At 38.1% G+C, this 16,534-nt stretch overlaps 1 protein-coding gene across 9 annotated transcripts in view; it reads left to right on the top strand.

Annotated features, from left to right (window-relative positions):
- The window catches only part of DOCK3 (dedicator of cytokinesis 3), a 403,879-nt gene that overhangs the window by 257,814 nt on the left and 129,531 nt on the right, over positions 1-16,534 (top strand). For all 9 annotated transcript variants that reach the window (XM_060308605.1, XM_060308604.1, XM_060308607.1 and 6 more), the window contains exons 10-12: positions 9,363-9,444; positions 14,496-14,556; positions 15,759-15,906. In XM_060308605.1, coding sequence (XP_060164588.1) covers positions 9,363-9,444; positions 14,496-14,556; positions 15,759-15,906 — 291 coding nt within the window. The remainder of the gene's footprint in view (positions 1-9,362; positions 9,445-14,495; positions 14,557-15,758; positions 15,907-16,534) is intronic.

Genomic DNA, 16,534 nt, shown 5'->3' with positions numbered 1-16,534 from the left:
ATTTCTCCATCAAATCTGAATGAGATCCTTGCTGTGTAGAGTAATCTTGTTTGTAGGTTTTTCCCTTTCATCACTTTAAATATGTCCTGCCACTCCCTTCTGACTTGCAGAGTTTCTGCTGAAAGATCAGCTGTTAACTTTATGGGGATTCCCTTGTATATTATTTATTGCTTTTCTCTTGCTGCTTTTAATATTTTTTCTTTGTATTTAATTTTCATTAGTTTGATTAATATGTGTCTTGGCGTGTTTCTCCTTGGATTTATCCTATATCGGTCTCTCTGAGCTTCCTGGAGTTGATTGACTATTTCCTTTCCCGTGTTAGGGATGTTTTCAACTATAATCTCTTCAATATTTTCGCAGGCCCTTTCTTTGTCTCTTCTTCTGGGACCCCTATAATTGGAATGTTGGTGCGTTTAATGTTGTCCCAGAGGTCGCTGAGACTGTCCTCAATTCTTTTCATTTTTTTTTCTTTATTCTGCTCTGTGGTAGTTACTTCCACTACTTTAGGTTCCAGGTCACTTATCCATGCCTCTCCCTCAGTTATTCTGCTACTGATTCCTTTTGGAGAATTTTTAATTTCATTTATTGTGTTGTTCATCATTGTTTGTTTGCTCTTTCGTTCTTCTTGGTCCTTGTTAAAAGTTTCTTGTATTTTCTCCATTTTATTTCCAAGGTTTTGGATCATTTTTACTATCATTATTCTGAATTCTTTTTCAGGAAGGCTGCCTATTTCCTCTTCGTTTGTTAGTCTGTGGGTTTTTACCTTGCTCCTTCACGTGCTGCATATTTCTCTGTCTTCTTATTTTGTTTAACTTACTGTGTTCGGGGCCTCCTTTTTGCAGGCTGCAGATTTGTAGTTCCCATTGTTTTTGGTGTCTGCCCCCAGTGGGTGAGGTTGGTACAGTGGCTTGTGTAGGCTTCCTGGTGGAGGGGACTGGTGCCTCTGTTCTGGGGGGTGGGGCTGGATCTTGTCTTTCTATTGGGCAGGGCCACATCCGGTGGTGCGTTTTGTGATGTCTGTGAGCTTAGTATGATTTTAGGCAGCCTCTCTGCTAATTGGTGGGGTTGTGTTCCTGTCTTGCTAGTTGTTTGGCATGGGGCATCCAGCACTGGAGCTTGCTGACCATTGGGTTGAGCTGTGTCTTAGCGTTGAGACAGAGATCTGTGGGAGAGCTCTTGCCAATTGATATTACATGGGGCCAGGAGGTCTCTGGTGGTCCAGTGTCCTGAACTTGTCTCTCCTACCTCAGAGGCTCAGGCCTGACACCAGTCTGGAGCACCAAGACCCTGTCAGCCACATGGCTCAGAAGAAAAGTGAGAAAAAAGAAAGAAAAATAAGTAAATAAGTAAATAAAATTATTAAAATTTAAAAAAAAATTTTTTAAAGAGTGCAACCATACCAATAAACACAAATCCACCAGTGATAACAAGTGCTAAAAACTATACTAAGATAAACATAAAAATCAGAAACAAATCAGTCACAGACAGCAAACCCCAAGTCTACAGTTGCTTCCAAAGTCTACTGCCTCAATTTTGGGATGAATCATTTTCTAGTCCGATATTCCACAGATGTAGGGTACATCAAGTTAATTGTGGTAATTTAATCCACTGCTCCTGAGGCTGCACGGAGAAATTTCCGTTTCTCTCCTTTGCACAAAGTAGCTATATTTTTCAATTTTTCATGTGTTGGTGAATAGTGTAAGGTCTTGTTGTAAAAAAGGGAAAAGTTGATACTAAAAATAAATTTGAAAGCCACAGCACTGATTTGCCTTAATGAAACCCCTTTATGCATTTCTACTCTCTGTGATTTAAAATGAAGTGGGAAAACTTGAAGAACTTGAGAAATAAAGCCAAGGATCTAAATTGGAAAATGCATCTGTGAGGAAATTATAATAGAGATTTCCTAACCTGTTGGGTTGTACAGTGTAGTATGGCCTTGGGGCTACTTGCTGTTTTCAAGCACCTGAGGGTGATCATGAGAGAGATGCTAAGTAGTTGGCATGCATCTCCACAGAGGCCCAAATTAGAAACATGAAGATTAAATGGAAAGAGATGGGAGAATCCCTCTGCATTTATTTGAGGCGTGTGCTTATATTTCCAAACCAGAGTCTTCAGGAAATAACCTCCCTAAGGATTAAACACTTTGTCTTTGCCTCAGTGCCTGGCACCTCATTGTTGGTCACCAAACATTTGCTGTAGGCATGCATGAATTACCATCAGTGGAGAAGTGTATGAAATGCAGTACCACCCAGGAATTAGAACTCTCATAAAAGCAAGTGATCTTAAAATTAAGACTCTATTAGACTTGTCACAGCTTCAAATTATGGATTTCATTTGTAAGAACTTGCTCAATAATATGAAATTAATGTAACTTCATATACTGTTCATGCATAGCTCATCATAAAGACAAGTAAATGTAGAACAGTTCTCTCATAATGTTGCTTATTGAAGAATAAGAATTTAACCGTCTCTTTTTTCTCTTGAAATAATTAGAGTTTTCTTACCCAGAGTATTAGGAGAAAAACTGACCCGTTGCTCTCATATAGAGGTGTGGATGTTTGTAAAATCTCATAAATAAATTTTTTTCTTTGGCCACAGTTCCTTTCACACTTTTGGGATATATGAAAAGGAGTCGTGCCTCTAGTTGGCAAATAGATTCACTCAGCATTTATCAAATTGTATTTGTACAGATTCCATCGCCTTATGCAAAGGCAGGTTGTGGAGTCCAAAGTCACCTGTCCCATTGGTACTTAAACCCATAACAACATTTTAAGCCTCTGAGAAGTCCTAGAGGGTAGAAACCTCTCTGTGTTTAATGCAATATTTCCCAGCAATATTGACCACTTCTTTTGCAGAACAGCTGTTGCCAAATTAGGAAACATTGGGTAGATGTTTGCCTTCAGATAGTTTGAATGTTAACAGAAAGCAGCATTTATTTCATACCCATTGGTGAAGCCAGCAAAGCAGGAAGTAATTCAATTTGTACCTAGAGCCCTTTGAAATGAAACAAACAAACAGACAAAAAAAACCCAGTTATTTTCAGTCTCACAAACTGTGAAGAAAGCCAGGTGATATCGGGAGTGTGATAGGCTCTAGGAAATGTGAAGCTCAGCTGGGCACTGGGAGAACCACCTTAGGGGCCTCCTTTTACTGCTGAGGAGAAAGAGAAGTTCTTGGGTTCTCATAGGGCCAGCAATACTGTCTACCCTGGAATTTGTTTTATCTACCCTTTTTTCTTTGGACCAGAACTTGGTGTAGCCCCTCCGAATAGCACCCCTTTCTCTAGTTTGGTAACGAGAAGCTCCAAATGGCAGCCTGCTTGGTAGATGTCTGTGCTTGAGAGATTCACTGAGAGAGGTAATGTGAGGGTGAGAGCAGTTGTATGTCTTCCTTCCAAAGAAGAGAACAGAAATAATAATAAATTCTCTTGAAAAGGCATAAACTTCTTAAAATTGTTTTTATTTTCATCTATCAAGTTAACAACTAATTTGAGTGGTTATTATATGCATTTATATGTATTAAGATAGATCAACTTCTGTAACAGTTAGACAGAAAAATGCATAACAGCTCAAACACAATAGAAATGTATTTCTTGCTTGAATACTAATACCAGGTGGGTGAATTTGCAGTAACTAGGGTGGGACTCATCCGTACAATCATTCAGGGACTCAGACTAATAAATACTCTGTCAACGCCAGTACATGGCCCCAACGTTGCCTTGGGGGATCATCTCCACTCTAGGCATCTGAAAGGGGAAAGAGCATGAAGACAAACATGTAACCAGTGTTTAGGGCTAAGCCGAGAAGTGGTATACATCACTTCTATCTGCATTCAGTGTCTAGAGCTCATTATATGGCCACATCCAACTATAGGGGAGGCTGAGAAGTATAGTCTATCTGCCTGCCCAAGAAGAAACAGAGAACATGGATTTTAGTGAGTAGCTGGGAGACTCTGACTACCACAACATGCTTGATGTTTCTCAGTGTTTATCCACCAAGTTAGAAGGTTGGTTTGTCCTGACCATCTTGTTTGCTCACTGTTGGCTCATCAATGTTTCTGCATAGTGTGATGGTGATGCTACCCATCCAGTTTATGGTGACCTTTGTCAGCAGGCTTCCACACACCACACAGCAATTCTTCATGGAGCTTCCACCTTCTTTCATTCAACATGTATTGAGCACCTGTTGTAGGTTAGCCTCTTGGAAGTACTAGAGATACAGCAGTAAACAGCTCCCTTATTATTAGGGAGCTTATTCTCACATGTAAGAGAAGGATAATAAAGAAAGAAAATAATTAGTTTGTGCCAAGTGCTGAAAAGGAGAGAGAGGGTATGGGAGGGGAGGGGTATTGCTCTTGCTAACATCATTGTAGTTGGCTTCCCTGGGAAATTGGCATTTGAATGAGCCACTTGGGCTGAAAGAACAGTATTCCAGGCAGAGGTAACAGCATGTGCAAAGGTCCTAAGGCAAGAAGGAGCTTGGCTTGTTCAAGAAACTTGTATCTAGGAGAACAGTGTATATAGAGAATAGCAAGCAAGAAAGGCTCTTGTGAGATGGGGCTCTAAAGATACACTGAATGTTCCACACAAGGCCTTGGAGACCTTAGAGATCTGATTTTTTTTTAACATCTTTATTGGAGTATAATTGCTTTACAATGGTGTGTTAGTTTCTGCTTTATAACAAAGTGAATCAGCTATACATATACATATATCTCTTCCCTCTTGCGTCTCCCTCCCTCCCACCCTCCCTATCCCACTCCTCTAGGTGGTCACAAAGCACCGAGCTGATCTCCCTGTGCTATGTGGCTGCTTCCCACTAGCTATCGATTTTACATTTAGTAGTGTATATATGTCCATGCCACTCTCTCAATTTGTCCCAGCTTATTACCCTTTCCCCTCCCCGTGTCCTCAAGTCCATTCTGTAGTAGGTCTGCGTCTTTATTCCCGTCTTGCCCCTAGGTTCTTCATAACCATTTTTTTTTTGTTCTTAGATTCCATATATATGTATTAGCATATGGTATTTTTATTTTATCTGAGAGCAAGAGTAAGCCATGAAAAAGTTTGCTGTTGTTTGATTTTGCAACAACTTTATTATATACAATTCACACACTATAGAATTCATCCATTCAAAGGGTACAATTCAGTGGCTTTAAGTAGATTGGAGTTGTGCAAACTTTACCACAGTCAATTTTAAAACATTTTCATCACCCCCAAGAGAAATTCCATACCCTTTACAAGTCACCTCATTTTCTGCCAAATCCCCAGCCTTAGGCAACCACTAATCTATTTTCTGTTCCTATATATTTGCCTATTCTGGACATTTCATAGAAATGGGGTCATACAATATGTGGCCTTTTGTGTCTGACTTCTATCACTCAGCATGATGTTTTTGAAGTTCATCTACATTGTAGTGTATATCAATACATCATTCCTTTTATGGCTAAATAATAATCCATTGTATGGATATACCTACCATATTTTATTTATCCTTTCATTTGTTGTTGGATATTTTGGTGGTTTTCATCTTTTGGCTATTATGAAAAATGCTGCTATGAATGTTCATGTACTTTTTTGGGTGGCCATATATTTTCATTTCTCTGGGATATATACTTAAGGATAGAATTGGTGGGTCATATGTTAAACTATGTTTAACCTTTTGAGGAACCACCAGACTGTTTTCCAAAGTGGCTGCACCATTTTATATTCCCACCAACATTATATGGTGGTTCCAATTTCTCCACCTCCTTGTCTACACTTGTTATTATCTGTCTTTTTGATGAAAGTCATTCTAGTGGAAGTGAAGTAGTGCCCCCATTGTGGTTTTGATTTGCATTTCCCTAATGGCTAATGATGTTGAACACCTTTTCATATCCTTATTGGCCATTTGTTTATCTTCGATGTAGAAACGTCTATTCGTTATTTTATTATTGAGTTGTAAGAGTTCTCTATAATTTTAGCTACAAGTCCCTTATCAGATATATTATTTGAACATATTTTCTTCCATTCAGTGGATTACCTTCCCCTTTCTTTCTTTCTTTTTTTTTTTTTTTTGCGGTACGCAGGCCTCTCACTGTTGTGGCCTCTCCCGTTGCGGAGCACAGGCTCCGGACGTGCAGGCTCAGCGGCCATGGCTCACGGGCCCAGCCACTCCACGGCATGTGGGATCTTCCCGGACCGGGGCACGAACCCGTGTCCCCTGCATCAGCAGGCAGACTCTCAACCACTGCGCCACCAGGGAAGCCCAAAATTCACCCTTTTTAATGCATAGTTTGATGAGTTTTCACAAATTTATAGTTGTGAAACCACTACCATAGTCAAGAAACAGACATTTCATCACCCCAGAAAATTCCCTTATGTACCTTTGCAGTCAAACCCGTGCCCTCCTTCCTCAGTCTTGGCAACTTCTGATGTGATTTCTGTTCCTATAATTTTACGTTTCTAGAATGTACTATAAATGGAGACATATAGTATATTGTCTTTTGTGATTGACTTCTTTCACTTAGCATAATGCCTTTGAGATTCATCCATATTGTTATAAATCTTAGTAGTTTGCTTTTTTTATTGTGAAGTAATATTCCATTGTATGGGTATACCATACAATGGTATATCTGTCTGTTCATCTCCTGATGAACATTTGGGTTCTTTACAGTTTCTAGCAATTATGAATAAAGCTGCAATGAACATTCACAATCAGGTCTTTGTGTGGACATATGTTTTCATTTCTTCTGAGTCAATACCTAGGAGTAAAATTGTTGGGTCATATAGTAAGTGCATGTTTGACTTTAAAAGAAACTGTCAGGCTGTTTTCCAAAGTGGCTGTACCATCTCACATTCTCCTCAACAGATTATTAGAGTTCTAGTTGCTCTACATTCTTGCCAATCCTTGGTATATTCAGTCTTTAATTTTAGCCATTCTAGTACTTGTGTAGTGGTATCTCACTGTGCTTTTAATTTACGTTTCTCTAGTTACTAATAATGTTTTCTTGAGGTTGTTTTCCATCCCTGTATATTCTTTGGTGAAGGATCTGTTCAGATTTTTTGGTCCATTTTTTGAGTTGTTATTTATTATTACGTCTGAGCTTACTTTATATGTTGTCAATACAGTCCTTTCTTAGGTCAGTGTAAATATTTTCTTCCACTCTATAGCTTGCCTTTTCATTTGCTTATCAGTGTCTTTTGAAGAGAAGATGGTTTTAATTTTATAAAGTCCAATTTATCATTTTGTGTTTCATGTTATATGCTTAATAATCTGAGATCACAAAGATTTTTCTACTGTGTGCTAAATATGGAAAAACAAACGTGAACAAGATACACGAAGGTACTTGTCTCATTTTTCTTGTGTGTATTCTTACAGTTTTATAGTTTTAGCTCTTATATTTAGGTCTATGATAAATTCAAGTTCATTTTTTTTTTTTTTTTTTAAACGATACGCGGGCCTCTCACTGTTGTGGCCTCTCCCATTGCGGAGCTCAGGCTCAGTGGCCATGGCTCACGGGCCCAGCCGCTCTGCAGCATGTGGGATCTTCCCGGACCGGGGGACGAACCCGTGTACCCTGCATCGGCAGGTGGACTCTCAACCACTGCGCCACCAGGGAAGCCCCAAGTTCATTTCTTATAGGCAAGATCAAGGTTTAATTTTTTATATGGATTGTTCACCATTTGTTGAAACTGCTGTTCTCCCTTACTGAATTTTGATACTTTTATTGAAAATTAATTGAATATATGTGGGTTATCCCATCTTTAAACAAAGACCTCCCTCAACTCAACATGCCCATTTAACTAAAAGTTCATCACTTCCACATCTTCACCTCTTCAAAGAGGGGTCTAGACTCACTGTTTCTGCTTCCTTATTTCTTACTCCTCACACTAGCCTCTTTCACTATCATTCCACAAAAACGGTTCTTGCCAGAATCACCAATGATATCTGTTTTAACATCCGGTGGACACTGTTGTATTGTTGTCTCATGTGATTCTCAGTGCCCTTGGGCCTCCTTGACCCCTCCCTCCTCTTTCAGACACTTTTTTCCCTTAACTAACATAGCATCCCACCATTCTTCTTATTTCTTCTGTTTTTCTATTTGTCCCTACATGTCTACTTGGCTAGTTCTTCTTCTTTTACCTGTTTCTTAATTATCAATGTCTCTCAGGATTCTGACCAAAGCCCCTTTTTCTTCTTGTTCTGTTTATATTCCCTGCTTATTCCCATCTAATCTCCTGGCTGAAGCATCTCAAATTTATATTTGCCAGATTTATAAAAGCCAGATCTTTTCTGAGCTTCATTTCTGCACATTTAACTGCCTAGGAAGTTAAGCTCTAGGAAGGACCATGAGCTCTAGGAAGAAAAGTGCCCTATATATATTGTGTTCACATTTTTGTTCCTATGTTTAGCACAGACAACTTAGTAACTATCTGTTGACTAAATGAACAAATGAATATGTGAACAAACTAAGCAACCTGTGCAGCTGATATTATAACATATCTTATAATTCTAGTACAATATTTTAGTATTGGCCTTTTTACTGATACCTAATATGTGTAATGAGTACATGACTCTGGGCACAGGAGAAGCAAATTACTTTTAGAATCACATACTTTGTCTTTGCCATGGCTCAGTTTTCCTGTTACAATTGGTAGAGAACCTTGGGATGAGGAGATGGGAATGAGATCCTAGGCAGGGGCAGGAAGGAGATAAGAGAGAAAGGAGACATTTCTCCAGAATGTTGCAAACACTGTTTCTAAAGTTTTTCAGTCCAATAATTTCCTTCAAGAATTAACCTATATTGTTTGAGGAATAAAATATCTTAATGGCCCTATTAAATTCTGATTACAGCTTTAATTACAGTACATTATTTCTTTTTTACTTTTCACCCAAACTTTTGTAAGTCCCTGTAACATTTTTTCTTGGCTCTAAAATGATTCTCAAATATTGTATAGGAAGATGTAAACTGGGTAATGTAGACTCTTTCGGACCTAGTGTGATGAATATTTTTATGATGATCTGAGTGTTCACATCAAAGAATGTATATGCTGCTTATGGGCTTACTGTTATGCCCAGAGCTTTGAGGGTATTTGGGAAAAATACAAGACATAATCCTCATTGCTGCCCTCAGGGAGCACACAGCTTTAGGGAGGTAAGAGCCACAACTGGCAAGTAAACAGCAACACCTGTGAAGCAGTTTGTAGTCTCTATTGCATGTTGCTTGGCAAGAAAGATAGTCTCCTGCTACTAGACATGTACTTTTGGCCTTGCCTGTCACTATGGGCTGTCCTGAAAGTGTTTAGGGTTTCTCTATAAATGCCCTTTTTATTTGTTCTCGAGCATGCAGTCCCTTACATTTCTCTGTCTCTCTCTCCTACATTTCAGTGAGCGGTTTCTGGTGAGACTGAACAAGAATGGTGGGCCAAGGAACCCAGAGAAGATAGAACGAATGTGTGCCCTTTTTACAGTATGTGCAAATTCTATTTCCCTTCTCTGCTGTTGACTCTAACTAGGGCCCTGCTATGTGGATATTGTTGCCCTGGAAACAAGCATTTATTCTTATTTCCCCACACACTGGTGAGAATAGAACTTGATTTATGTGTCTATCAGGTTTTAATGAAATATTTAAGAAAACTGAAATTAGCTTCAGTTTTTAATTTAATTTATTAAAGAAATATAATCAAGTACCTTTTACTGATGTACATTTTAGAAGCTATTTGATATAATAGACACATAAAATTTGAGGAAAGTCTTTCTTACAATTCTTCTTCAAGGCCACTGGGAATTTCTCTGATGTGTAAGTATGGTTTCTCTAAAGGCACCCACCAAATTTACAGCTTTGCAGTTTTTTAATGAGTTTATATAAAGAGAGACAAACTAAATAGTCCTCCTCTTTCAAATACCGAACAGAGTCTTTTTGTGCCATGATTCATACTTAAGTTTTTTCTGAATAACCATGCTGTTATTCGTGGTCTCTGAGCTCATGGACTCATCAGCTCAGAGAAGGCTAGGTAACCTGCTTATTGAAAAGTGCTAAGCCTCACAATACCACATTGCCTTGTGTATTCTTCAAGCTGATTCTGATTTACTAAATTTTTTTTTTACCCAGTTATAAAACTTAACTGCCCAGCTTTATTTATTTCATTTAATTTATTTGCTGAAGAAGAAAATAAGACCGTGTCACAATTTTAAACCACTTTTGACTATCATGGATTCTTTGATGTGCTTCAGTGATACTGAGATACATCAAAACCTGTTGAGTGCAGGGAGGTATGATGGTGTCACAGTGCCACTGCCCTCGTTTGTGGTGCATGATTGATAGGTGACAGGTGTCTCAAACCTTATGGTGTGCCTCTTAAACACAAATGGGATTTATCTAGGGCTCTGATATGTGACTTTCTCTGAAAGATAAAATTGGATTTGTTTACCTGACCTTTTTTGTTCATTTACTACAACTTTATCGAAATCTCAAATGATGTTACTGCAGAATCAGAAGCCACTTTTACAGGAATAACTTTTATTGAAATTGCTTCAGGTATGAAGGATTTACAAATCTAGCTAAGCTAACATGAAGTTTCGTACATCTTTGAGCTCAGCATTCAAAGCTTAGGAGATAATACAGGAAGAAAAAGCAGGAAAAGCAGATCCAGGAAGACGGCTAAGGGAATTGAGATGGTTTAGTCTGGAAAGATCAATGCTCTCTCTTCAACAGGAGAACAAGGGAAAGAGTCCAAATTGCAGGTAATGGGATGTAGGTTAGAATATTGGGGGAGAGCATCTGAAGTGAGACTACCTGAACACTGAGCTGGTTCTCTGGGACCACCTTCCTGAAACAGGATTAGAATGAGATGAGACACGCATCTGTCTAGAATGTCTCAGTGACCTTAGGAGTCTTTTATAGATCCTCGTGCTCTGATATTGTTTGGTTAAAGCAGCAAAAGAAATTGTCGATTCCTTGTTCTTTGGCACTGTGGGAACAGAGCTGTGTGTGTGTGTGTGCGCGCGCGTGTGTGCGCGCGCACGTGTGCGTGCATGTGTGCTGTCCTTGAATGTGATGAGTGTAGTCCTTGTCTCTTGAAAAATGAACTTAATTATGATATTTGAATGTAATTATACAGTAAATCAAAATTTCATTTAACAGCATTTTAATTATCTATAGGGGCCCAGAGGCCTAGGCTGTAGCCCCAGCTTTATAAATCAGAGATGCACGTAACACTTATGACGTGCTCTTGTTCTGCCACAATGAGAAGGCACAAGGCTGCTAAAAATACCCACTTTTGTAGTTCCCTTTGCAGTACAGCCCTGGATCTTTTTTTAAAGATCCCCCAAAAAAATGATTTGAGGAATTTTTTTCAAAGCCTAGAAGATTTTTGAACAAGATTGTTCTAGCCAGGATTTTCATGTTTTACTTTAAGTTTATACGAAATGATAATTTTGGTGGAAACTATTTTCTGGCTATCTAAGACTTGAGTTCCTCCTGTGGGCCAAAGGAGTTTTCCAGATTGGCAAATGTGTTACAGAGTTTTCGAGTAAATGCAAGAAAATGCAGGTACAGCTGTGGTCAGTGCCAGCATGTTAGCTTACCTTAGCATCAAGAAAAGGGAACCATACAAATGGAGCAGTTTTGCAGGGTTACTCAAGCTGACTTCAGAGCCACATTACAGACAGTCACATTATCCATGCACAATCTTGCTCTTGGTAAATCCTGTTTTTTTCCGACTATGTTAGATTTCAGAGCTTCCTGTACAAGAAGAATTTTATCCAAGAAGGAGGTGTTTCATATTTATGTAAATGTCTAATACAGTGAGGATTTTGATGACTTTCATGATTAACAATGGCTGTGTGGTATGAGCATGAGAGAGCATGTCTGTGTATTTGCTCCTTACTAGATATCCAGTGCCTCACACACAGTGCCTGGCAAATACTAATGATTTGTTACATAAGTAAATGAATACATGTTTATTTTCTATTATAGTTGAGTGATCAGCTCAGAGAATGAACTTGTGTTGTTTTCCCTGCATTAATTGGCATCATATTTTTTACATTTACTTTTTCACATTTCAAAATAGAATTTTAGGTAGTGCTTTCTTGGAATTAAGAATGAATTTAATTATTAGTGCAATAACATCATTTATTAAAATACTGCCTCCTTTTCTACAGCATAAGAATGAATAAATTGGCTGTGTTTTATATTTGTAAATCCTATTATCTCTACAGAAAAAGCGTAGTCCAGGCACAGGAAAGTGAATTGACTTTTCCATGTTTCAGATGAAATATTAGTAACTGAGTCAAGATGCTGATCCCTGAGTCACTGTCTTTTCTACCCACCAGGTAGTTGGGAACCAGCTTCCTAGTTATGTAGGATTGGAGGATAAGGTCCAGTGAATAAATCTAAATTCAAACCCTGCTCACCAGATGAATGGTGGGTGAGTCACCTCTCTCCCCACCTTGGTTTTACAGGTCTTGTGACATAACTCTATGGTAACTGTGTTTAACCATGCTCATATCTAATAAGATAGCCTTTACACTGAATTTTGACACTGAAATTTTGTGGAACTCACAAATAATAATTTTACTTAAAATATTTTCTGGTACTGATTATTGTCATCTTATTTTTACTGATCTCAAATAAATGCCACAGAATGTTCTGGGTACCATGTATAACATGGTAAGAAAGAGCCCCTATCCAGCCATTTAGAAAATACTATAAATTACATTTTAGGCTTCTTCCTTTCATTCACCTGAACAGAACCAAAGGAGAGATCCCATGCTCTTGTGTACAGCCCATCTGGTTAGTGTTTGATCATCTTTGGTAACTGGCTTGAATTCTCTATGTATATTGGGATTTATAATTATACTGGTTATTTGATAGTTTGGATTAACACAATCTGAGCTATGTAGAAGACCATTTCACTTTGAAATGTGTCAAACATTTACATATCTTTTAGTAATAGACATGTTTCTATCCCAAAAATTACATAAAAATGGTAATCTGTTTTTTAATTTCTATTTTTTAGTAGTCATCTTAATATTTAGCAAAATGTAGTACTGTTTGGAGGATATCATTTTAAATTAAAGGAATTATTGAAATGGAGTCTAAAATATCATTTTTCAAGATCAAAAGACAACTTTCATGCAAAAATATATCTTTGTGATTCCAGAGATAACAATTTATGTTAAATTATTTTGTAACCCATTTCATTGTAAGTATATTTCATTATTCCATCAAGAATTTGGCAAAATATTATAACCATCTAGAATCTCAAAGCTTCAATTTCACCATTACAAATTACTTTTTAATGTCTCCTTTTCTTTCATATGTTCAGGACCACTCTACAGGGCAGAGCTGGGATTATGGTGAGGCAAGCAAAGCGCAGGATCCTGAGAATGAGACCTTAAATTTTATATCTTAGATGGCTTGCTTGCCTCACCCTAGACCTAACCCTGCTACAGGGTAAACATAAACATAAAGCAAACATGGGGATTCTGGATCCAAATCTCATTCAAAATCATGACTGCTGCTTGACTGTCCCTTTTCCTGCTTTATTGAAAAGAGATAAGTATCTGGGACAAATCAAAAGATGAAAGATGGGAAGGAAATGGAACTAAGGGACCGTTTCCTAGGAGCAAAAGGGAAATCACAGGAACCTGTCCCATTAAAGATAGAGGTTACTCCTTCAATCATCATTAATTCATAACAGTGGCTGGGAGTGAGCAGCAGTTGATGACCTGGTGAAAGTCTGAAACAATACATATTAAAGGAAGTTTTATTACTTCGAGTATAATGTGTTAAATAAAGTATAAATATATACTCAAACATTTTTTTTCAAAATGTGTTCTACACATAAATAATGTATAAAAGTATTTTTATAACTCTAGTTTTAAAAGTGATTCTGGATGAGATTTGTTTACTTAAAGGAAGCCCTTAAAATTTTCCAGATAAAATTATTTTCAGCTTTATACTTCAGCATAAATGATACATATCTAAATTTAGAAATGGGAGATCTAATTATTGAGGTGTCACTAAAACCAAAGTAATTGCTTTTCAAGGGAACATATCTAGTGTATAATAATCATTTGTGGACAGCAGAATAAATGTAAAATTAGTAGAGAGTAAACTTTCAGAATTTCAGTCATTAATGAGCCTTTTGGTGTTTTCCCTTTTTTTTTCTGCATTGGAAATTTCTTTTGTTATAGAATGTTTTTATATGATTTTGGAATAAACATGGATAAGTCAATGTCATGGAGATTTCTAATGTGAGAACTTTCGGAGATAGGTGGTCTAAATAAGAGCTGGAAAAATATTGTCAACAAAATAATCTTCCAAGGGCACATAAGATGTCCAGGCTTTCACTGCAGGAATCTTATAAACACTAAACTGCTATGTGCTTTAATCCCCTTCCCCCACCTATAGCATATGCTAAAAGCAGCAAAAGCAAACCATTATGAGGTTCAAAATGAAATTTTAATTATTTTCTATGTATTCATTGCCTTAATTTATTTTTTCTCTTTTCTTAGGATCTGAGCAGCAAAGATATGAAGAGAGATTTATATATAGTTGCCCATGTGATACGAATAGGTACGGTTCACTTTATCAATTCACATGACTAAGACCACCCCAACTTGGGATATCTACTGTGTATGACCTTTGTCTTCTGCCTAGCTCTTCAGGTTTTAGGATTAGAGTCCAGCTTGTACTGGAGCTGTACCTTAAGCTCAGCTGCTGCAATAGCTGAATTTGATAGAAATGAAAGCATTTTCTGCTTCCTATTTGTTTTTGGACCCATACTTTTTATTTCAAGTGGCCTGCTTTTTTACATTCTCTCCATCTAATGTTCTGCCTCTGTACCAGCCCTCTGCCTCAGAGATCTTATAACGGATTGCCAGGGTTGCCAGCTTAACAGGTAGTGAATGGCCTTTGCTGTGTTTTGTATCAAAAAGTATGTATCTATGCTATTTTACACAAAATTAGAGTTACTGTCATTACTGCACTAGATGGATGGTATCTCACTTCTACCCCACCCAAGATTTTTGCTACCTGTGGTTCGTTTGTCCAGTCTTATTTTAAGTTTATGACATAATTTGCGGGCCCATGACTAACCAAGTCGTCTTTCATAGTGGGTTCTGGCATATCCTGTACAGCAAAAGAGTTGTTTTGCCAACAACAAAACAACTCTTTTGCTGTACTTTTGGGTTTTTGTTTTGCTGTACTTGATAAAGCATTTGTTGAGGTTCCAGTTCTGCATTTGCAAGTCCTCTTGCCACTATAAGCACAGCCTTGGTAAGCAGGAAAATCAAGCTCCCATCTACTTTCTGAGACTCTTCTTGCTCCTACAGTGGTTCAGGAGCAGCTTTGGCTGGAAGAATTTGGTTGGAAGAATAGTACATTGTCCTCGTTATCTCTGTATACATAACTTTTACCTGTCAGCTAAAATACTCAACTAAGAAGTTAAAATATATTAGCACATTGGTTTTTCTAAGAAATTCATGAAACCACTGTTTCATTCACATATGATTAATAAATGGACTGTTGGTGTTGAGGTGGGTAGTAAGGATGATTAATTGAACGTGGTGCAGGGGAAGAGCCCTGGCCGAAGGCCTGTTTGGCATTCCTCTACATAAATAACCTTGCATCCTTGGATGGCTCCCTTCATCTTCAGTCTTCCAGTTTAGAAAATCTCTTAAGATACCTATAGCTCTGGCATCCTTGGATGACAATTCGGTGGTGCTATAGAGGAGCATGGAGTTCTCAGTCTGACTGGTGTTTCTGCTGTGCCCCAGGCCGGATGCTCCTGAATGACTCAAAGAAGGGCCCTGCTCATCTGCATTATCGGCGGCCGTATGGCTGTGCAGTCCTAAGCATCCTGGATGTCCTGCAGTCGCTCACAGAATTAAAGGAAGAGAAGGATTTCGTTCTTAAGGTTTACACGTGAGTAATGGACCTCAGAAATATTAATGATTTGCAACATAAGACATCCCAGCACTGCCCTTGAGAGCAGAAGTTATCAAGCTTTGCAGGACACAGACTCATCAGGTTATGTAGGATAGGGAATTTTTTGAAAATGCAAAGATTTCCTTCTAAAGGTTTGGGATGGGCCCAGGCAACTGTATTTTTAATAAGCTTCCCAGGTGATTCTGAAGCAGCTGAACTTGGAATGTTCTATTCTAAAGTAAAAGTCTGGTGATACACAATTCCTCTTCTCTCCAGGACTAGCCAACCTTATTACGTATTTACAGGAAAGCTAATAATCTAATTTCTCCTGTATTTTGGCTGTAAAAGAGTCATCTGTGTCTAATACTTGCCCACCAGCTGTTGTAACTGAGCTGGCTACTGATGTAAATTGCTTCAAAGAATGATCACAAGTCAGGTTGCCCTGTCTTTGAAGAAAAGCCAGTTTTTCTGAGGAGCTAAGGTTTTACTCTTCATTTCTGCCACCACTGATCTATGTCACCAGCCAAGTATGGCATTATTTTTAGTGTTCATCATCCAAGGACTCTGCCTTACAGAAGCAGTGCATCTCCTCCTGACTCTTGTTAAACAACAGAAAAAGAAAAGT

The sequence above is a fragment of the Globicephala melas genome, chromosome 11, assembly GCF_963455315.2.
Source record: "Globicephala melas chromosome 11, mGloMel1.2, whole genome shotgun sequence".
Lineage (NCBI taxonomy): Eukaryota > Metazoa > Chordata > Mammalia > Artiodactyla > Delphinidae > Globicephala > Globicephala melas.
The sequence above is the reverse complement of the archived record's forward strand: the minus strand, read 5'-3'. Positions and strand labels throughout refer to the sequence as shown.